Source organism: Artemia sp. Qi Xiang Cuo, chromosome 2 (genome assembly GCF_049724085.1).
Source record: "Artemia sp. Qi Xiang Cuo chromosome 2, ASM4972408v1, whole genome shotgun sequence".
Taxonomy (NCBI): domain Eukaryota; kingdom Metazoa; phylum Arthropoda; class Branchiopoda; order Anostraca; family Artemiidae; genus Artemia; species Artemia sp. Qi Xiang Cuo.
The window spans coordinates 66,637,996-66,661,765 of record NC_142795.1 but is presented as its reverse complement, the minus strand read 5'-3'; the positions used below and the strand labels follow the sequence as shown (position 1 = coordinate 66,661,765).

The following is a 23,770-nucleotide window of genomic DNA, read 5'->3' as shown; positions in this document are numbered from 1 at the left end:
CGTACTGAACCAGTTGTCATTGATTATTATAAGAGGATTGATTTGAATGAAATTTTAAGATCTAGTTTTAAGTAGCTAAAGAAATTATGCGACAGAAAATGTCAGCTTCTTGCCTTTTGGCTCGTGGAACTTCAATTCGGCCCAAAAACGGCCAAAATATTATCAAGAAATTTTTTTGATACCCACTGAAAGATACGCTATAGCCTCTTATATGTCTAAAAAAGAGTTGCTGTATACATTGTCTGTGGACATGACAACTATTGAAAAGTGGTTGTGTTTCTACATGTTACAACTAAGTTGTAAAAAAGTAAATCTTTATGATATTTGCTTGGTCTACAAATAATGATCCTTGATTAAAGGAGTTAAACACTGGCAATGAATTTTTGATTGGTGATGTACGAAAATCGAAGCACTTTTTCCGTTGCATATTTTAAGGCTATTTTATTTGTCATTAAAATAGCCATATCTTCTGTATTGTTGTTGCATAAGGATCAATATTACTGACATATTAGGCCACTAAGTGCTCAGTAAAGGCTGCAAATCCTATTTTAAACAATTTTAATTAGATTGGCTTGTCTTTTATTGATCTTTTATATGACTAAGTTTATTTAGGATATTTTACACGGTTTAATACCCGACTACTTTAGTAAGGTTTTAATAACTGTAGCACAGTGTCATAGCTACAGTGTTAGAAATCAGAGTCAAATTAGGAGACCCCACATGATGTCAACGTTTATGTAATGTTCTTCCCAATGTGCGGAGTATAATTTCTGAGTGTGAGTGTGATATGGTCGAGAGGACTATCTTTCATGGGCTGCTACGAAACCACTGCCTTAAATACTACAATTTAAGATGCCTTTTATTTCTTTTTCATAGTTTTGTTTTTGTTATTTCTCAAGTAATTTGGGAGCTGTTTTTATGAGCCCTTGCTACATCTTAAATGTCACTGTAAGGTTTTACGTTTTAAATATTATTATATACTTGGGTGTGCCATATACAAGCCGAAGTATTGGGCTTCTTGGTAGCTGTCACATACCTCTACTTTTATAAATAACCTAACAATCAAACAGGTTTTAATGCTTTACTTTTGGTAAACGATAGTTCCAACAATATACGGTCTATAGTTTTATTTGAGTTGAACATAGCTGCATCCCATGGAAGCGACCTTAACCGAAGTGAATTTGAAGCTTTTCGGTTACTTTTACTTAAATTAATATTTTCTTCTTTTTAATCTCTTTTGTACTGTCTTTTTGTTTTGCATTACTTATTTCCAAAAAGACGATAATAATAATACAATTAGCATAATCCTTTGGCCCCCCTACCGTTTCCCTAGACAACCGCTTATTCAATTTTGCTCAATAACTACTTTCTATCATCATTTTTAATAACAGAAGAACAGAATATGGGCATGGACATCTAAATCACCGTTATGGACGACGTATCTGTTAGTAGAATGATAAACAGATACCAGATGTGGCTACTCTTCTTCATCCATAAAACATGGTCTAGCTATTTTAATCTTTCAATCAATACATTCGATTACTTTCTGTATAATCTATCTATTCAAAATGCGAGCATGGATATCTAAATTGCCACTAGGGACACTTTGTGTGGTAGTAGAATGAAAAACAGCTATCAGATATGGCCACCGTTCTTAATCCATAAAACATGGCCTAGCTATTTTAATCTTTCAATCACTACATTCAATTACTTTCTGTATAATCTATCTACTCAACATGTGAATATAAATACCTAAATTGCCACTAGGGACACTTTGTGTGGTAGTAGAATAAAAAACAGATACCAGATGTGGCTACTCTTCTTCATCCATAAAACATGGTCTAGCTATTTTAATCTTTCAATCAATACATTCGATTACTTTCTGTATAATCTATCTATTCAAAATGCGAGCATGGATATCTAAATTGCCACTAGGGACACTTTGTGTGGTAGTAGAATGAAAAACAGCTATCAGATATGGCCACCGTTCTTAATCCATAAAACATGGCCTAGCTATTTTAATCTTTCAATCACTACATTCAATTACTTTCTGTATAATCTATCTACTCAACATGTGAATATAAATACCTAAATTGCCACTAGGGACACTTTGTGTGGTAGTAGAATAAAAAACAGCTATCAGATATGGCTACCGTTCTTCATCCATAAAACATGGCCTAGTTATCTTAATCTTTCTATCATTACTTTCTACATAATCTTTCTATTCAACACGTGAGTATGAATATCTGAATTGACGTTAAAGACACGTTATAACAGGAATCAGATATGGCTACCCTTGTTCATCCATAAGACATGATCTAGTTATCTTAATCTTTCTACCATCACAGCCTTAGAAAGCAAGATCAAATCATATTTTTGTACATCCTATTGTTCCATATATGGCCAGTAAAACGACCATACAACTGTCGAAGTTGATTAGACCAGGGTCTAAGTTAGCGATTAAGAAAGCGTTAAAGAGAGACGGTTGGAACATCTTCAGAATATGTTAAACTATGCTATAATTGTAGGAAGAATATAAATAAGATTTAATTTTTTTTTTGCAATGGATTGATACAAGACTAATGAATCTGATGAGTCAATTTGTCATGTCGTATCTTGTCAGGAGATTTCCAGGTAAGTGATCCTGTCCACTTGATCAGTTTTCTCATTATGGAAAATAACTTGTTTACCTTGATTTATTCCTAGTCTTTTCACTGAGATTCAGCCTTATTTATCAAATGAATTATATTTTTGAAACTTGCTTTGTATTTTTTTTAAATTAAAAAGTACGTTGAAATTCGTTGAAGAAACAATTTTTTTTCTGTTTTTGAAGCTAGTTTCAATTGCTCTCTAAAAGAACATAAACCTAAAAAATCATCATAATTCTGACTTGGTGAATGGATTGACATGAGACTAATGAAACTAGTTATATCTTGTTTGTTTTACGGGAAAAATAGACCTTAAAGACCTAGTTTTTGCTCATTCGTATACCTTAAAAAAGAATAGCCTTTCAGTCTAGAAACCCAATTACGATAAATGGATTACAGTAATTGAAAAAAAAAAAAACACCATGATATTCTATACAAGCAGGGAAAACCCTAAAGATGTAAATACTAGTGCCAGAGTTTAACAGCCCAGGTACAATGGTATTCATAACTAAAAAAACAACAAGAACTCACTGTTTTGAGTAAAGAGCAGTCCGATATGATGCATCCAGAACTAACTCTCCGAAGGTAACTCCATTTTTTACAGACTTATTAACAGCAAGAAGAGTTTCTCTCTTCTCCTCATACAGCTTGATATTTTCTTTACGCCATGAATTTAGGCTATCCAGAATATCCCTGCATCGACTCTTAGAAGCCTCAATAAGCTTTTCCTCGAAGACCTTACAGTCCTTTTCGGCTGCAGTAACTGATTCTCCTAAAGCTTTCACGTGAGATTCTAGCTTCTGTATACAGTTTTTGATAAATGTTTCTTTTTCAGCCATTGATTGCAGGTCCAATTTCAGTTGCTCTTTACCAGCACTATGTACAGTTTCAGCTGATTTGTGACTATGATCTTTGTGTTCTGCAAACATACAACTAGCACAAAAAACGTCTTTACAGACCTCACAAAATATATCTAGTGCTTGGTTATTGTGTTTACTGCACACAGTTTGAAACGACGGAGGGGCCATTTCTGCGTTCATTAACGTATGCAATCCCTCAGATAAGTGGGCCTATAAAAAAAAGAATACTGTAAACACAATCATGTTATTTAAGTCATATTGCTTCAGAAGAAACGCTGACCCTATGATATTCTGGATAAAACAAAGCATAAGAAGTTTTGCATTTTTTGAATGTTCAAGATATTAAGACCTAATTGCAATGGCGGGTTATTCAAAAAAGTAAAATTCCATGGAAACCACCTGGGAAATGCCCCATTTTCAATTCTTAATTAAATAGTTTACGAGAAGGAGAATCAAATGATAAGGGGGAACAGTATCGTCAACTGGGAGGGAAACTCCCCCAAAACCGTACCCAGGATTCTTTTTCGGGGGGCGGGGGGGGGGGGGTACACAAAAAAACACATACAAAATTTGTTTGTATCCATTTTTGTTACGTTTTTACGAGTCAGGCAAATATTACAGGGGAGGGTTCGAACCCCTCTACCCCCCCACACCGGTACAGCATTGCATTCCCCCCCCCCCTACATTTTGAAAAACACCTATTGGGGAACATTACAAGTGAAAAATATCTTTTATTGGCATTTTCTTTGAAAAAAAACAACAAAAGATAGGAAATTTAATCCCCCCCCACGCGTTTTCAAATTTCATTTTGTCACTCTACCCCACACCACCGAGGGAAAATTCCTAGTTGCTAAAAATGGAACAAACAAAAGATTCAAAAGCGAAGGTACTGCAGAAAGGAAATAACAAGCATGCAAATGCAGAATGGCTGAACTAAGTCCTAAACAGAGAAAATGTCACGTCCCAATAGCAAGCATGAAATGACCAAAGGCCTGAGTGAAGTGAAGCCACATTTACGAGAGCCAAATGCCAATGGGAGTGGAAGAAAAGGGGAGAGGGAAACAAGCCGATACAAAACCTGGGTAGCATCATAATCCAATAGAAAAAGAGAAACTAGCAGAATATTTTGTTAATTTTTTTCTGTAATGAAGGAGACACATGTTTTTTTTTCATATCTGGAGGTAAAGCAACGAATGGGGGAGACGATAGGAATGGGTTCAAAACTACTCAAGGCAGCAGGAATCTGGATGGAAATGACGTTTGGGGGAAATGCTTTCCGTATGAGGGTTTGTTATTGCATTTTTCGCAAAACGGAAGCACAACATAACTCTCCAACATTCAAGTGTTTCCAATCTAGCTTTTCTTAGAAGCAGAGTATAGCACAATGACTTCTTTAAAAATTATTTGCAGGATTCTTTTTTGGATGGAATCGATTTTTCTCATTCTTTGTGGGAAATGCCAGGGTGCCAAACAGGACAAGCATATTCAAGATGCGGCCAGAAAAATGAAGTATTAATCCTTAAGGAATAGGAAGCGGGGGGGGGGGGCACTAAATTTATCTAGGAACTTAAGGAGGATGATAGACGCATTAACTCTATGGATGATATTTTTAATATGAATAGCCCTTTTTAAATTAGAAGAAATTGTGACACCAAGCAATTTGAAGGAGGACGCAGAAATTTCAGGAGGGATAAGATTAAGAAAATAGAGTGAGGAATTGAGGGAAAAAGGTAGTGGGAGATAGAAGTGGATTTGAGGTTTCCGAATTGCCTCAGGTCAGTAAGAGGTATAATTTTTCTTCTAGCCAATCTGCAAGGAATCCTTCATACGTTCTAATGTTTTGGAGAATCTCTGCTATAAATTTTTGGGGAAAAGATGGGGACACTCTTATATAAGTTTCAAGCAGTGAACAGCTACAGTGTTGAGCCAATGGCGAGAAATCCTACAGCTTCAATTTACGTTGCTAAGGTGAAAGGATCATGGTCTAGTTAATAATGATCATGGACAGGGAAAATGAAATCTCCTTGTTTAAATTGATTGAGTGGAAACTTACCCATATATATGTTTAAAATTAAGAGATTGTAAATTCCCTACTTTTTCCACCTGTTGTTGTTTTTAGAGAAGATTGGGAATTCACTTTCTAATGAAAAAAAACCTACGGTTACGTAATCTTGGCACTAATCAGTGTCAAATAAAAGAAAATAAATGTGGGTGAAAAATAAGCTAAAAACATATGGCATCAAACAGCTTAAGAAGGTGAAGCTTTCCTCAGCACTGACTCAACGATCATAAAGACCAAAGGACCCATAAGCAAATTCTTCCAGGCGACTAGCCACCATCAAGAGCTACTGCGAATCTGTGGTTTCACTATGAAGTTTGATTGAAAAGACAATGACGTTGTATGTCCCAGGTATCTTAATTACCATAATTTGCACTTTAGAAGGAATAAGGTTCAATGTTGGAACTGCTCCATCCAGCTCCATTGTTGAGATGGTGATTAAAACCACTTTACAAAAGATACAAAAAAGAGGATTATCACTGTGTTTACAGCCTTCATTGAAACTGAATATCTCTATCTCACACAAAACAGGAGAACTTAAATGTTTTTTTTTTAAAGATTGCTGGGAGAGAAGGTGCTGCCTTTTAGTTTCTGTCCTTTATTCAGATCTTTTATCAAGCACTAAAAGTTATAGCAAGACCAACCAATCAATTCTCAACAGTTTGACCATACAAACTAAAAACGTTTATAATGGACGAGATAAGGGGGATCTTTTAAAGAATCAAATTCCCTTAATATTTGATAATAAAAAGTTCTAAATAGGGATAAATTCCTTTAGTGAATTTTCTATACACTGTCTATTAAAAAGGATTTTATCCCTATTTTGAACTTTTATTTTATCGTCATGGAAAGGCAGTGTGGTCTCCGAAATTAACTACTTAATATTTGATCTTTTATATACAAAAAGCATGTGCAATATAACTATGTTTTATTTATATACTTTGGCTATTCAATTTGGCAGTACTGGCGAAAATAGGGCACTGACCATAAAGCTTCATAATTTTGAGACCATTAAAATAAATTTTTATAGAACAAGAAGGTTTTCAGATAAGATGGGCCTAGACATGAGAAATGTGCAGTTTATTTTCTTGTCCTGAGTATTTTAGGCTTCTGATAAAGGGAAAAGACAATTGAACCTTCCAAAGGGTATAGGGGGGGGGAGGTGAGAAGCAAAATCTGAATTGTAAACATTTTACATCTTAAACTCATTGCTTTGAAAACAAACAAAACTATTTGCTAAACTAAACTCTTGAAGTATGCCATCCATTTCGTTTCCAAAGAAAATCCATTTGTGCTCACGGCCTTTATGATGTTTGAAGAGTGGCAACATCACCCCTATTTGTGGTAATTTATGTTCGTTAAAATTTGGCTTCGACGTTCCTTGCAATTTTTGGTTGTTTATACTTTCTCCTTTAATATCAACTCGTTCTAGATTTGATACCTTGCAAACAAAACTTTTTCCTTGTTCTAAGCTTTAAATTAAACCTCTACTTTTATAGGAAAAGTTATTTTTGTGCCAATTGAAGAGGACCAAAGTACAATGCTACAGCAAAGAGAACAGTCTATACCGTAGACCTTGTCCTTAGATTGCCTAACTGCCGATTCAGTTTCCTTAGATTCAAGATAAACCCCTTAAAATCTTATAACTGAATCAAATAGCATCAAACAAGGGGTGAAAAGAGCAAAGTTTCTCTAGGAGCTTTGAAATAGTTTTGACAGAGCAGAAAATATTATTTAAAATCGTGCTTAACTTTAAACTTCAGTGAAACTTTTTTTCTGCATTTAAGAATCCTCATATTGAAAATAACCTTCAACAGACACAAAAAAACAAAGAACTATTAACACGTTATTATTAGTTTTCAACACAGTTGGAAATGAGACTTGTACTGCCTTTGATATGGTTTACCAGTAAGACATTTTTCTTGAGGACTAGGAGAAACATGCTAAAAGATAATGAGGATCTGTGAATTGTTTTAAAAAGCATCTACATACACCTATGCACAGAAGGAAATTTGGTTGACGTTGAAACAGAGAAAAAACTTACGGGTAAACAGTTATGACAAAGCCAATGGTCACAATTGCTACAATGAAATGCAGCCACAATCTTTCTTTCAGCGCACGACATACACATCTTATCCTTGCCATTGGTTCGACGAGCCCTCTCTGCAAGTATCCTATTTTCAATTAAATTTGAACGACTAGAAGATACGTTACATTCTTTGCACAAAATTCGGTTCATATTCTCAGATTGATTTTCAAAACAGGCACAGCATATCGAATGAAGACATCTTAATATCATTGGCATTTTTTCACTCTGTGTCATATCACAGTCACAAAAAACACATTTTGAAAAATAGTCGGGTAAATCTGATTTTTTGTTCAAATGCTCAGTTGCCACAATCTCACCGTCAAGGCTATTATTTGACTCGACACTAGCGCTACTTACTTCTTCTTCCTCTTCACTGTTAGATTGTATGGCGATGGGGCTTTGCACACGGCTCTCATCTTCTTCATTCTCAGATGGCAAGGCGACAGGGCTTTGCATACGGCTCTCATCTTCTTCATTCTCAGAAGGCAAGGCAACAGGGCTTTGCATAGGGCTTTGATCTTCAATGTCGCTTGGGGCATCACCAGTGCTGTCTAAATCACTTGGTCCAGGTGTGTCCTTACGACTCACAAAAGGCTGAGTATCATTAGATTCAACTGATTCTGCACAATTTTCTTCTTCATCAACTTCTTCATTTAGTTCTTCATTATTTTTTTCATTTTCTTCTTCATTAGTGCATTCTGATGTTTCCACAGTCTCGACCTAAAATATTTCAGACATACAAATATGATCAAAATGCCAGTTAAAATAAACGACTTAGACAATGGTCAATTTGACAGACCAATTTAAATTAGTACGAGTAAAAGTGTTTCCTGATCAAGTCATTTGCAGTAGGCATCAAGACATGGCTAATTGTATAAAAAGACAAGACACATAGTACGAGTAATTGAGAGGCAAATCTGGGATAAGCCCTTTTTAGAATTGTATAAAAAGGATGCCATTTCCTTTGTTGATAGATAAGTCTATCTATCATTCATCCATGGGTATGTCATAAACATTGTAGTAGTTCACTTTAAGGTACTATAGTTCACTTTTAAAGAAACGTTGTTTTGTTTAAGACGCAAAAATATCACATAGACAAAATAAATCTAAGTCTTCTTCTCATAGAGCTGCTCTAACAACCGATTCACATTAAAGCTCTTTCCTACTGCATCAAAGAATACACTACTGCTAATCTTCCTACCAACTAATAACAGCGTTAAGCCACGTGATACTGACACGTGATTCTTTTTAACTAAACTTCAACTATGGCAATCACATGTAGAACAATGGCAAATTTGAACAAAAAGGAAGATACCCTTTCAGTAAAAATCAAATGAAACGGCCTGCTTATATTCTAATAAAGAAATGTCTATTCGTAGCTAAAATAGATACTGGCACACTTACATAAATAAAATTGTAATTATTTGCTAACAGGAAATATAGATACGCAGAGTAACAACTGCAAGTCTTCCATTTTTCACAATTCTGCTTTATAAGATTGTTACCGATTTTTCACTATGCATACTGATATAATACAATAGAAATTGTTTTTTACTTCTTTCAAACAAACCATACTAACGATAAAATAAAATTATATTTAAACGAAAAACGTAAGCTATTTCAAACTATTTTTATATTTCTCATTTTAAGATTCATTGCCATGTTAAAAAACGCTGCTGCAAAAAAGAAATTGATTCTAATTGAAATAAGAGGGAGGGGCTTCAATGTCCAAATTTATATACGGGTTAGTAGACTCCGATCAATCTATAATCGAAAGGAGATCAAAGCAGGATAAAGTTGTACAGATATTAAAACAAAGAAAACTTGATTATTCATCAAAATACATTTAAAAACAATTTAAAACGTTCCCATACGAATATAAATAGTTTCACCAAACATTTTCATTCAGATTCACCCGAAGACCAACAAATCCTTGGAATTCCATCATGATCAGAAGCAGAAACAGATTTGGTGCTCGGGATTGACTGACTAGGGACTTGACATTTCTTCAAAATACTTTGCCTTCTTAGACACGACTTACTACCCCTGTCAATAGGTTTCATTGGAACCTTTCACATAACAAGTTCAGAAGGATCACGCAAGGACATATTTCTGATCAGGCACGAGCATACAGTTTCCAGTAGAAGACACTCGTTAAAAAAAAATCGACTTTTGGAAATATACTAGACCAAAATCATCTTGATCTGGGAACAATGATAACTTCCCAATTATTCTCGTTAGCATATACAATTAAATGGCATTCATTACAGTTAGCTATTTCAGGCTGTCCTTGAAACTGGGAATAATATTTATGCCAGTTTTTTATACAAAGACGACAAGCAGAATAAAAAACCTTCATATGGTTGTACCATTGGGTAGACGACCGTCCAGAGAGGTTCCGAAACACTGATGCACTGGGTAGATCATAAGACCCAAATTGTTTCCTTTTAAAATTGGAACACTATGCTTTTTTGGGTACGCTTTCAAGGCAACAGGCTCTAATTGCGTCCCCTTTACCATAGCTTTTGAATGGAAACAGCCTTTACCATTCCGAATGTCTCTGACAATGAGTGCCGTTTGGTTGCTGTTTTTTCGGTGGGCTATTATATGAATAGGGGTACTGATTATTCTAAAGGTTCTTTTGTACATCCAGTTGTCATTTGTCGTTTGCCCTACGGTTTCTTGGTAAACTTGTTACTGTCTAGCCTCATCCAAGTTCAATTTTCTGCCACACCTCATCCAAGTTCAATTCTTTTGCCGCATAAGCCCTCTTTGCTGTATTCATCTCCTCAAAAATAATATCTGGCTTATTACAATGTGGGCCGTTATCTAAATGTTCTTTTGAGAAAGGCAACGCTTCTCTCTTTTTTTGCCATATCTCCCTCCCATCTAATGACCAGAAGATTTCTTATGTATGTTAGAGCGGATGCAATTCCTCGAAGTCTTGATTCCATAGGTTTTTGTTATCTTGCAAAGGTTCAATGCAAACATATTTTTCCTGGTCTTTGCATGTCATTCTGGGCCCATAAAATAGGACAGGCTAGCAGCGCTTATTCTGACATGGTGGGATCACTGTTTTGATGTGGAAATTTGCTTTCCGCGAAGGTACTGTACTGCAACTGGCTGTAGTTTTTTTGCAACACGATTTACACATTCCTACTTTTGGATGTGCATCCAATAGGGATCACTTTGTCCCAGTTTATAAAAAGCTGAGTCACCGCCTCAATATATTCTAAATATTGGAGACTGAGGCTGTGCATTTATCCACTTGCACAGAATCCCTCCAACAGAATTTGGGTTTCCAGACTCTTGGATGACTTGTTGTAGTTTAGAAAGCATATGTGGTCCACATGAGTCTTTTTACATTTCCTTGGGGCAAAACATATGTATGAATACTTATTTTCAATGCCAACATACAGTAATTTCCCGTTAAATCAATCAATGATCACATGATGACAGCAACACACCCTTTTTCACTATAATCATGGCCTTTACTTCGGTTATTCCAACTTCTATCGCATACTACTTTAGTCCAGTAAGTGATTTTTGTATCGATCTTCATGGATAGCTAACTTCAATGATTCCATTTTCTTCTAAAATGCTAGTAAGCTGATCCATCCAAGCACTGCGAAGCCGGCGCTCTATGCGCATGAAAATTCTAGGTGACATAATCTTGACACCAAAAACTCCCAATATTTCACTGAGGGAGGAAAATTCCTTTCTAGAGGCCATAAATCCACCAAATAGCTTTTAAATTGATTGTCCCCTCGCAATGGGCTATTTTGTTCTTTTTTTTTACCTTCACCGACATCAATGAATGTGTCTAAATATTTCCGAACAGTCATGACGAGGATTGGGGGCTCACCAATATTTTTTTTCCGTGTACGTCACAGGTTAGTATGCACTCTTGTCGCAATCCGGTGTTATCGACGGTTCTCAGTTTCAGATAGGACTTGTGATCTTTGTGACTCACCAGGTGCTGAATTGCAAGCATAAACTCATAAAGTATATGCTTTGGATTTACATTACAATTCCTGTCAGGAGGAACTGATATATCAAAATAATTAGCAGTTTCGGAATTTGAATAGACACTAAAATTTATATAACTAATATTCTTCCAAGTCAAAATGACTACAGCTTCACCGGAAACATCAAACGAAATAGAAGCGCCCGTAAAGGAACCGTGTAAAGATGATGAATGTTCCACATTTGACGCTTGACCATGTATTTGTTTCCCAAGGTAGATTTTAGATTTATTCCTGCAATAGAAACTATATTTAGTATTATAATGGTCATGGGCAACAAAAATTCCAATGTGGCAACATAAAAAAGGGCAACAAAAATTAAACCAAGTTGTTGATGATTTTCTCCGGGCCATCTTTAATTCATTGTTGATTTACATTTCTTTTACACAATTATATCTTGGTCTATGTTTACTGTTTAGGTTCAAATCCTTACATAGTATGGGAAGTTCAATCTTTGTCTTCAGATTTTTCGGTACCTCAAAGACATTTTGTGACCCTCGGCGTCGTTTGAGTTTTTCATTTTTTTCCATGGGAATATTTGACCAATATTTCCAGTACTACAACAAACCCCCAAAGTTATTTCGGTAAAAATCCCAAAGGGGTCTTAATGTGCCGACAGTTTGAAAAGTTAACGAGAAGAAGTATTAAATATATATATATATATATATATATATATATATATATATATATATATATATATATATATATATATATATATATATATATATATATATATGTATATATAAATCCCTAACAAAATGTTAAGCAAAGCGTTTTCTATTCAATCAACGAGTAACACAATTAATATGTATCCTGTATCGGCAAGATTCTTAATCAAGGGTGCTAGCACAAAAGAGGAATCCCAAAATCTTAAAAAATAACTCAAAAAATGCTTTCTTTTGGGAGATTTTTAACTTTTTCCAAATTTACTATAACATTTTTAGGGACTGCCCTTCCCAGAATTAAATAAGAAAATTCTGTTCCTTTCAATAAAAAAACACTTTCTAATGAAGTAAACTTCATTAAATCTGAATATCTCCATCTCCAGCATAAAACGGGAGAAGTGACACGGTTTTTCTACCGTGTAAAAACAAGTTACTTGAATAATTTATTTCAGTGGGTAAGTTTATTTGGAATGCGTGCGCAATAATTGGGTTAATATGGTTCAACACCCTCCACCTTCCCCCATCCTTCATAAAATGTTAATATTGTCTGCGTTAAAGCTCAAGTTTTAGGGGAGTTCCCTTGAATCCCTTGGCTTTTCTCCAGTTTCTAAGAAGAAAATACGTGCATAAGATTTCCTTTCTTTTAGCTGGAGTGATTAAAGACTCTTAAATGTAATGCATTTAATAGTAATTACTAAAAATACGAACTCCTCGTCATAGCATCACCCGCAAAAAAAAAATAAAGGCTATTCTAACTATTAATCTACTTAACTGGTTGAAACTGAGAAACATCAGTTTAATCTAGTTGATTAAAATTGATAAATTTTGAATTATTTTGGAATTGATTTCAAAACTATATGAGAGCTGAACCCAAATTCTTGCAAATATTTTAAACCTTTGGACATCAAAAGTTCAGTATAGAATTAACCTTAACGAACATATTTAATTATTTTCCTTGTGATCTACAAAAAAAGGAGTTTATTCTTTCAGTAATTTTGCCAGTGATAGTAGTCTCCCCCTGCTCAATCTCTTCTTTTCTCTCTCCTTCTCAAAACATTGTATGCCCTCCATAGATGATGAGATCCAAAGTGAAAACACCGGATCAAATGCGTAGACAAAAACTTTCTTTTTTGGGGGAAGGGGAATGTTTATCTCTAATGGAAAGGTGGATCTTTTCCGATGTACTTCTGTCACTATTTTTAGAAAACAAAATTTTGACAACCATGGATACAATAAAATAATTGTTTTTCTTATACAGATTCCGAATAAATAAAACTCATTAAGTTTATTGTTCCTCATCAATAAATACAAGCCCGAGAAATTCACCTGATTTTAAAGAAAGTGGGAAAACGCGTCGAATGGTCAAGCGATATTGATAGAAATAACAGAGTCAGATTCAGCATATAACAAAACCCTATTGTAGATCTTTGTAACTCCGCTCTAACAAGTACAGTCGACTCTCGATAACCCCAACCTCGGCAACTCAAAATTTTCGATATCTTAAGTTATTTCCAATTCCCTTGGAAAAACCTGCCGAAGAAAATATACATACATAACTCCAATTATTTTTGCTGTTACATTTGACCTCTGTAAGTCGAAGTGACTCGAAAATTACCTCTATAACTCAACATTCAGTACGTAAGTCATCATTTTAATTTTCACTTTGGCTCCACAAGTAGTTTACCTCTGTATCTAGAAGTTTTTTCAACGGTACTCTGTTAGTGGAAACCCGGGTAGGCAGGTTGCAACATATAAACTTTCATATTCATTAATTTTGTTTAACATTAATTAAAAAAAAACTTTCCGAAAAACAAGTTTTTCAAAGAAAAGTAAGGGCCATTTTAAACTTTATTTTATTACAAATATTTTCTTTTATATTTAATACTGAAAATAAATATTAAAATTATAGTAAAATTTTGAACTGACGAGCTTTCAGCAATTAATATCATTATAAATCAAATATTCAGTTTAATTTATTAGTTCTTTCTAAAGTTGTACGAGACGAATTAAATTTCACTACAAACAAGAGTTTGGATACTGCCCCCTCCTTAACTGTAAATAAAAACCAAAAGCCTACTACGTCATTCGGACTTAATTGAAAATGAATCATATTACAAATATTTTCTTTTCCACTTCTTTAAGTACTGAAAATAAAAACACAATTACTGTGAAATAAAATCTTGAACTGATGGATCTTTCAACAATTAATATCATTATTCATCAAATATTCAATTTGATGTTGTTTATACTTTCCAAGACTGTTCAAGACACATATAGTTTTTAGTAAAGCGCCAATGACGCAGTAGGTTTTAGACTTTTACAGTGAGAGAAGGAGGTCATACCCAAATTCTTTTTTGTGGTGATTTTTTGTTCGGTTCAAGCTTGATTTGCGCATTCAATTTTAAGTTTCACTCGTTTTAAGATTTATTTATTAATTTACACTAATATCTATTGTATGTTTGTTTGCATTGATTGTTTATTTAATTTCTGTTTGTTTTAAGTTTCATTTATACTTCAATAGGAAGGTATTTTTCTTCATTTTAAGCTTGATATTCATACTCAATCTAATCATTACTCGCTTTAAGATCTATTTATTCATTTATAATATTACTTGTTGTATGTTTTTGCTATGATTGCTTATTTAATTTCTGTTCGTTTTGGGTTTCATTTATTCTTTAATAGCTTAAGCTTTAATTGCTGAGCTTCAGTTTAAAATGGCCTTTACTTTTCCTTGCAAAACTTATTTTTCGGAAAGTTTTTTTTTCATCAATTTTTGTTCGTTTCTGATTGCAAAAAATTTCAAATTTTTAAAAATTCCTTATTTCAAAATCAAATTAAAAAAAAAACAAATATTCATCAAAGTATTAAAACTGATATCATAGTAACAATATCAAAGTGAAAAAATGGGTTTGTGTCAACCTCGGAATTTTTATTAGCTGATGTTTAAACTATTTTTCACAAAATTGCTATCTCAAAATTTTTATCAGATGGGTTTGGGGAAAAAGGGCGTGGGGAGACTAGATTAAACTTCGGTCTCTTTTGACTCTTTAAAAGTGAACTAGAACTTTCTATTTTCAATCAAATGAGCCCTCTCTGAAGTTTATACGAATATCCCTTCTATAAGAACCATATATATCCACAGAATATAACTTACAACGCCTACCCCCAGGCCCTGGGGGGTTGTGACGACATCTGAGTTTTTGTTATCTGACTTTTGAAATTTTTTTGACTTAATGCCTATCTCAAAATTATTATTGGATGCATACGGGGGAAAGGGGCGTGGGGGGCTAGTTGCCCTCCAATGTCTTTTGACTGGAAAAAACTTAACTAGAACTTTCAATTTCCAATCAAATGAGCCATCTCTGAATTTTATACGAGCATCCCTTCAATAAGAACCATATATTCCCAAAGGGCATAACTTAGAACACCTGCCCTCGGGCCCTGGGGGGCTGTGTTGACCCCCGAGTTTTCGGTATATGGTCTTTGAACTATTTAAAAAAATAGGTATATCAAAGTTCTTATCGGATGGGTTTGAGGAAAAAAGGGCGTAAGGGTGGGGGGGGGGGGGGCTAGGTGCCCTCCAATCTCTTGACTCTTAAAAAATGAACAAGAACTTTCGATTTCCAATCAAATGATCCCTCTTTGAAGTTAATACGGGCATCACTTCCATAAGACCCATATATACCCCCAGGGCATAACTTACAACGCCTGCCCCCGGACCCTGGTGGGTTGTGTCAACACCGAATTTTTTTATAGGATCTTTGAACTATTTTTAATAAAATAGCTATCTTAAATTTTGTATCGGATGCATTTGGGAAAAACCGGTATAGGGGGGGGGGAGCTGGTTACCCTTCAATATCTTTTGACGATTAAAAAGTGAACCATAACTCTCAATTTCGAAACAAATTGGCCCTCTGAAGTTTATAAGAACATTCCTTCCATAAGAACCATATATACCCAAGAGCATAATTTATAACCCTTGTCCCTAAAGACTGTCGATGGATGGTCCTGCTCAAACATATAATTTCTATAACTTTCAACTACGTTGAACATAATGGCTATACCAAAATTTTGATTGGATGTGTTTGGGGAAATGGTGTGCGTGGAAGGGGTGTAAGTTCCTTTAGAATCACTTTCGACTATTAAAAAGGGAACTAGCCATTAAGATTTCCAATCGAATGAGCCATTTCTGAAGTTTCTACGACAACGTTGTCTATACAAAACCTTATATGCCCCCAGGGCATAACTTACAACTCTTGTCCTGAGGTTTATGGGGGGTTGTCATCTTCAAAGATCTAACTTCCGGAACTTAAAACTGCGTTGAATAAAATGGCTATCTCAAAATTTTGATTGGATCTGTTTGGGGAAAAGGTGGGCGTGAGAGGGGAGTTAGTTATCCTCAAATCACTTTCGACTATTAAAAAGGGGATTAGCCCTTTCAATTTGCAATCGAATGAGCCTTTTTTTAAGTTTCTACGACACCGCCTTCTTTAAAAACCTTATATGACCCCAGGGTATAACTTAAAACCCTTGTCTTGAGGGTTGTGGGGGAGTGTCCTCCTCAAAACATATTTTCTATCGGAAAATCAACTACACTGAACAAAATAGCAATCTAAAATTTTTGATTGGATGTGTTTGGTGGACTGTTGGGCGTGGGGGGGGGGGGCTATTTACCCTCCAATCACTTTCGACTATTAAAAAGGGCACTAGCCCTTTGAATTTCCAATCGGATGAGCCTGTTTTGAAGTTTTTACGACAACACCTTTTATAAAAACCTTATATGCCCCCAGGGCATAGCTTAAAACCCTTGCCCTAAGGGTTGTGGGGGAGTTTCCTCCTCAAAAACATATTTTCTATCAGGAAATTAACTACGTTGAACAAAATGGCGATCTCAAAATTTTGATTGGATGTGTTTGCGGAATTATGGGCGTGGGTGGGGGGGGGGGGGGGCTAGTTGCCCACCAATCACTTTTGAATATTAAAAAGGGCACTAACCCTTTGAATTTCCCATCGAATGAGCCTTTTTTGAAGTTTCTCCGACAACACCTTCTATGTCCCCAGGGCATAGCTTAAAACCTTTGCCCTGAAGGTTGTGGGGGAGTGTCCTCCTAAAAAACACATTTTTTATGTGGAAATCAACTACGCTGAACAAAATAGTTATCTCAAAATTTTGATTGGATGTGTTTGGAAAAATGATGGGCGTGGGGGGGAGGGGCTAGTTGCCCTCCAAACACTTTAGACTATTAAAAAGGGGATTTGCCCTTTGACTTTCCAATCGAATGAGCCTGTTTTGAAGTTTCTACGACAACGCCTTCTATTTTATATGCCACCAGGGCATAACTTACAACCCTTGCCCTGAGGGCTGCGGGGGAGTTGTCATCCTCAAAGACCTAATTTCCAGAACTTAAACTACGTTTAATAAAATGGCCGTCTCAAAATTTTGATTGGATGTGTTTGGAGAAAAGGTGGTCATGAGAGGGGGGTTAGTTGTCCTCAAATCCCTTTCGACTATTAAAAAGAGGACTAGCCCTTTCAATTTCCAATCGAATGAGCCTTTTTTGAAGTTTCTACGACACCGTCTTCTTTAAAAACCTTATATACCCCCAGGATATAACTTAAAACCCTTGACTTGAGGGTTGTGGGGGAGTGTCCTCCTCAAAACATATTTTCTATCGGAAAATCAACTACACTGAACAAAATAGCAATCTCAAAATTTTGATTAGATGTGTTTGGGGGACTGTTGGGCGTGGGGGGGGGCTATTTGCCCTCTAATCACTTTTGACTATTAAAAAGGGCACTAGCCCTTTGAATTTTCAATCGGATGAGCCTTTTTTGAAGTTTCTACGACAACACCTTCTATAAAAACCTTATATGCCCCCGGGGCATAACTTAAAACCTTTGCCCTGAAGGTTGTGGGGGAGTGTCCTCCTAAAAAACACATTTTCTATGTGGAAATCAACTACGCTGAACAAAATGGTTATCTCAAAATTTTGATTGGATGTGTTTGGAAAAATGATGGGTGTGGGGGGGGCGGGGCTAGTTGCCCTCCAAACACTTTAGACTATTAAAAAGGGGACTTGCCCTTTGAATTTCCAACCGGATGAGCCTGTTTTGAAGTTTCTACGACAACGCCTTCTATTTTATATGCCCCCAGGGCATAACTTATAACCCTTGCCCTGAGGGCTGTGGGGGAGTTGTCATCCTCAAAGACATAATTTTCAGAACTTAAAACTAAGTTTAATAAAATGGCTGTCTCAAAATTTTGATTGGATGTGTTTGGGGAAAAGGTGGGCATGAGAGGGGGGTTAGTTGCCCTCAAATCACTTTTGACTATTAAAAAGGACACTAGCCCTTTTAATTTCCAATCATATGAGCCTTTTTTGAATTTTCTACGACACCGCCTTCTATAAAAACCTTATATGCCCCCAGGGCATAACTTAAAACCCTTGCCCTAAGGGTTTGGGGGGGGAGTTTCCTCCTCAAAAACATATCTTCTGTCTGGAAATCAACTACGCTGAACAAAATGGCTATCTCAAAATTTTTATTGGATTTGTTTGGGGGAATGATGGGCATGGGTGGGGGGTGGGGCTAGTTGCCCTCCTATTACTTTCGACTATTAAAAAGGGTACTAGCCCTTTGAATTTCCAATCGAATGAGCCTGTTTTAAAGTTTCTATGACAACGCCTTCTGTAAAAAACCTTATATGCCCCCAGGGCATAACTTAAAACCCTTGCCCTGAGGGTTGTGGGGGAGTGTCCTCCTCAAAAATATATTTACTATCTGGAAATAAACTACGCTGAACAAAAGGGCTATCTAAAAATTTTGTTGGGTTGGGTTGGGGGTCATGAGGGGCGGGGGGGGGGCTAGTTGCCCTCCAATCACTTTCGACTATTAAAAAGGGCACTAGCCCTTTGAATTTCCAATCGAACGAACCTTTTTTGAAGTTTCTACGACAACGCCTTCTATAAAAACCTTATATACCCCCAGGGTATAACTTCAAACCCTTTCCTTGAGAGTTGTGGGGAAGTGTCCTTCTCAAAAACATATTTTCTATCTTAAAATCAACTACACTGAACAAAATGGATATCTCAAAATTTTGATTGGATGTGTTTGGGGGACTGATGGGCGTGGGGGGGGGCTAGTTGCCCTCCAATCACTTTCGACTATTAAAAAGGGCACTAGCCATTTGAATTTCCAATCGAATGAGCCTTTTTTAAGTTTCTACGACAACGCCTTCTATAACGACCTTATATGCCCCCAGGGCATAACTTAAACCCTTGCCCTGAGGGTTGTGGGGGAGTGTCCTCCTCAAAAACATGTTTTCTATCTGGAAATCAACTACGCTGAACAAATGGCTATCTTAAAATTTTGATAGGATGTGTTTGGGGAAATGATGGGCGTGGGGGGGGGGGCTAGTGGCCCTCCAATCACTTTCAACTATTAAAAAGGGCACTAGAACTCTCGATTTCCAATCGAATGAGCTCCTTTTGAAGTTTCTACGACGACCCCTTCTACATGAAGTTCCTCTGGGAAAAAATAATAAACAAATAATAAAACATTGGAGTCGTATGGCCTTTGCTATAGGCAACGCTACATCAGATTCTGTTAATGTCCAGGTGTCTTATTTCCCAGCAAACTAAATTTGTTATTTGAAAGTAACGTCTTGATAATTATGTCAAGTCTATAATACACTAACAGAATTATTCTTAGCTTTGTAGTGGTTGTAGGGAGTAAATTTAGGGACTTTTTATCTCTGTAACTAATATTTTTATTTTGCTTGCCTCTATAATTTGATTTTTTTTTTATTCCAATATTCACGGCGCCAGGTACTTCAAAGTATCTGATATGCCGCTATTCATTTACCTCTTTCAATGGCCTCGAGGTTTTAAATGTCTATTGAACCTTTATAAGTCGTTATAAGTCGTTGATACCGTTATAAGTCGAATTTTATGCAGAATGACCTTTATAACTTAAACTATGCGTAAGTCGAACAATACGTAACACGAATAAAAATCGTAGTCCCGTGGATTTTGAGATAGCGAGGGTCGACTGCAATACCATTTTTATTTTATGTTTTTTTTGCATACAGCGTACGGCTTTATATGGGCCATAAGGGCGGTATGGGGTGAACTGTCACAATCACAGCTTTAACCATAAAAAAGAACATAAAATTTGCAATCTATAAATGTCTCTTTTTTTGTTCCAGCGAAGAGTAAAAAAAAACAAAAAGTCCTGAAAGGCAAGCAAATCATGCAAAATTATTGAAAGTCATACCAAGTAGGGGAAATGGAATGGCACGGGCCTCCCTTCCTGCGTAAATTCATTCAATGGAGGCATAAAAGAAAGGATGTCACAGTGATGACAGTGGTCAAATATGGCTCTAAAGAATGGGCGCTCCGAAAAGCGGATGAAGATTTGCTAGATGTTTTCTAGAGAAATTGCTTAAGGATTGTTTTGGGTACACGGCTGACTGAGCGTATTTCAAACAACAGGCTATACGAAATACGTGGTTCAATACCGCTCTCTAGGGCTATTATGAAAGAAAGGTTGAGGTGGCTAGGGCACGTTTTGCGGATGAAGGATGACACGTTGCCGAAGATTGTCCTTTCCGGTCATCTGCCAAGAGCTTGACGGAAAGCAGATCGTCCTCGTCTGGGGTGGGAGGATGTCATAAAGAAAGATTTAAAGGAAATGGGAACTTCATGGGCGGGCGTAAAAAAGGGAGGAAAAATAGACTGGGCTGGAGAAGGAGAGTGCGTAGCTGTGTTGGCCTCAGGTGGCTTGGTGTTGCGGTGAGTTGTTAGTAGTAGTAGTATAAAAGAAAGGTAAAGCAATTTCTTATTTTTGTCGTACATTTCACTGTAATTATAACATTTCGTCTCCTTTTATGTTAATACAGTGTTCATGAGTAAAATCACTGCTCACCAGTTCCTGAGACGCTCCCATCCCTTATGAGTTTTTTTTCTTCCCATTTTGTTCCCTACACTTCCCAATCAGCGGAATAAATCAGAACTGTAAAATATCTTTTTCAAGTTACCGTGTTGTATCTACTGCTGGAAAAACGAGAACAAACTTTTATTATTTGTAATGCACAAGGATAGAAGGTGAACCTAGGGTAGAAGGTGAAAAAAAAAGAGTAAACCAAGTTATCACAAATATATGTCATATTCAAATACAACAAAGGCAAAATAAGTTAAGAATAACAAAAGATGAAAACTATTACTTTTTCTTTCTTGATATGAGCTGAAGCCAAAATTATAATTTTTATCTGTTCTTAGCATAAAATTCAAAACTGGAAGAAATCTTTTGGTTTAGAAAATACAAAAATTTGAAAAAGTAATACTTTAACATAAAGGCAAAGGTTATCATATCATACGTAGGCTAATTTCTAGGTATAGGTTGCACAAATATGATGTAGTTCTTTATTTTCGAGTCGATCTTTATTTAAGTTCAAGAGGGGCTAACTCCTATTATTTGATGTGTTAATCTGTTAATATTTAATTCTGTTAGTTTAAAGGAACACTATCTTGGATTTTTTTTTTCAAATGAACCCTTTGCCGATATCCTACGACAATGGTTCAATATCATTACCGAATGAATAAAAACAAGCAAACAAAGAAACAAATAAATACTTCACTCCCACTACTCAATGAAAAACATTCTCAGAAAAAAAATATGTTATTTTGTAGATAAGAACTCGAAACCTCTGGTATAGGGTTTTTGTACGTGCTCATCTCAATAATGTACCTGCAAGAAGTCCAACTTTTGACGAGTACGTGTAATGAATTTTGAATAGTCGGAATCAGCCTAAAATGTTGATTCTTCTGATTCATTTATTTTTTTTATCTCACTTTTTAGTTTAAGTTATTAGTGTTAGGTTTGCTCTTTGCTAACAGTTCATCATGCCTTATTACGCTTTCCAGAACAGTGATTTTAATTTTAGTGGACGTATTTTTCACCTCTCTTAGATTTCAGAAAATACCTTTTTGGGGGGTGTTTTCATTGAAAATTACCTATTTTTCCTTTTTAATTGAAAATTTGAAAAAGCAAACGATTCGACTTACTTCCCTTATTGATTTTACAAATTGACGCTACTATTCAGAAGGCCTAGTGTAATTCTCTTTTTTTTTATCCGCTTGCTAATAAATATTTCTTTGGTCCTGACTTGATTTTCAGCGGTTTTGCTGAAAATAGAATAATGATGTATTATTTAATTATGTTCAAGTAGTTTTTGGATTACTGATAAAGTCGACAAATTACGAAAAAAGCCTAAGGAATAATTATAGACTGTGAAGTTCAAAAAGTTCATACTGACCTTATATAAAACTAACTAAAAAAAGGAGCAAAAGGACATACCTCTCACGCACTGTTGCTTCAAAATTTAGATCTAACTTACCTTGGTAAGGATTCACCATCACAGCATACAGAAGGTCGAGTTACCAATAAAACATAAACCTTGATATTTGCTTGCGTATGATTTAATTTGGTAAGCGCAGCGAGTCGCTTCAGTTATTTACTTCAAAACGTAGCCGAAGCACTAAAAGTTATGTACCGTACTCTAATGAACGTAAGCGTACCCCACAGCGTAAGTATATATACGAAGTATATATTCGTGTATAACTTTATTCTATGGCGTAGCCAAATCACTTAAGTTGTATTGGTTCTCGTAGAGGAGGCAGAGCATACATTTTTGCTACAAACTATGGGTCTATTTTCTGAAGTTTATATAGTATAGTTCAAAAGAGAAAGAAGTAAAACTTATAACAAATAAGGACTTGACTTGGAAAAGGCAAGAACAGAACTAACTACCAACTGAAAATCAAGGCCGTATACAGGGGGGGGTAGGGGTTTGACCCCCCCCCCCTGAAACGTTTGTCTGACTCGTAAAAACGTGGCTCTTGAAAATGTTCCTTTTATGTTCACTTTAAATCCCAATAGACAGGAACTTTCAAATGTAGAAAACTAAATTCATTTCCTATGAAGTAGAATCCGGAAACTGAATATCGAACACGGAAGCAGTTCTAGAGAATTAATATATTAAGATCACGCAGGAATAGAGAGCAACCCGAAAATACATACAAAACATTCTGTCAAAAAAGTTTACAGATTTTCCCCTCTCTCTGAAATTATTTATACCAAAAATAAATTTCTAAATTATATAATTTTTCTCGTTTAAATTACCTAACATAGACGGTCGGAACCATTAAAAGCAAAGCAAACACAAAACTTTTCCGCTATTCAGATTAAGATGTGCACTACTTTTTCCAAAGACACTTAATGACAATCTTTTCAAATCTATACTGTAGCTTCTACCCTAATCTCTTTCTCTCTTCTACCACCTGACCTCTTTCTAAAGCCCTGACGTCGTTAGACGTTGTGTCCGTCGTGCTAGTCTTGACGGGAATCCTTATCTTGCCCTGTCGG

General features: G+C 35.8%; 1 protein-coding gene across 2 annotated transcripts in view; it reads right to left on the bottom strand.

Moving 5' to 3' along the window:
* The window catches only part of LOC148955523 (uncharacterized), a 93,989-nt gene that overhangs the window by 48,526 nt on the left and 21,693 nt on the right, over window positions 1–23,770 (bottom strand). For both annotated transcript variants that reach the window (XM_089102681.1, XM_089102684.1), the window contains exons 3-4: window positions 7,612–8,376; window positions 3,180–3,718 (exon numbers count right to left, since the gene is read on the bottom strand). In XM_089102681.1, the coding sequence (XP_088958807.1) occupies window positions 3,180–3,718; window positions 7,612–8,376 (1,304 nt within the window). The remainder of the gene's footprint in view (window positions 1–3,179; window positions 3,719–7,611; window positions 8,377–23,770) is intronic.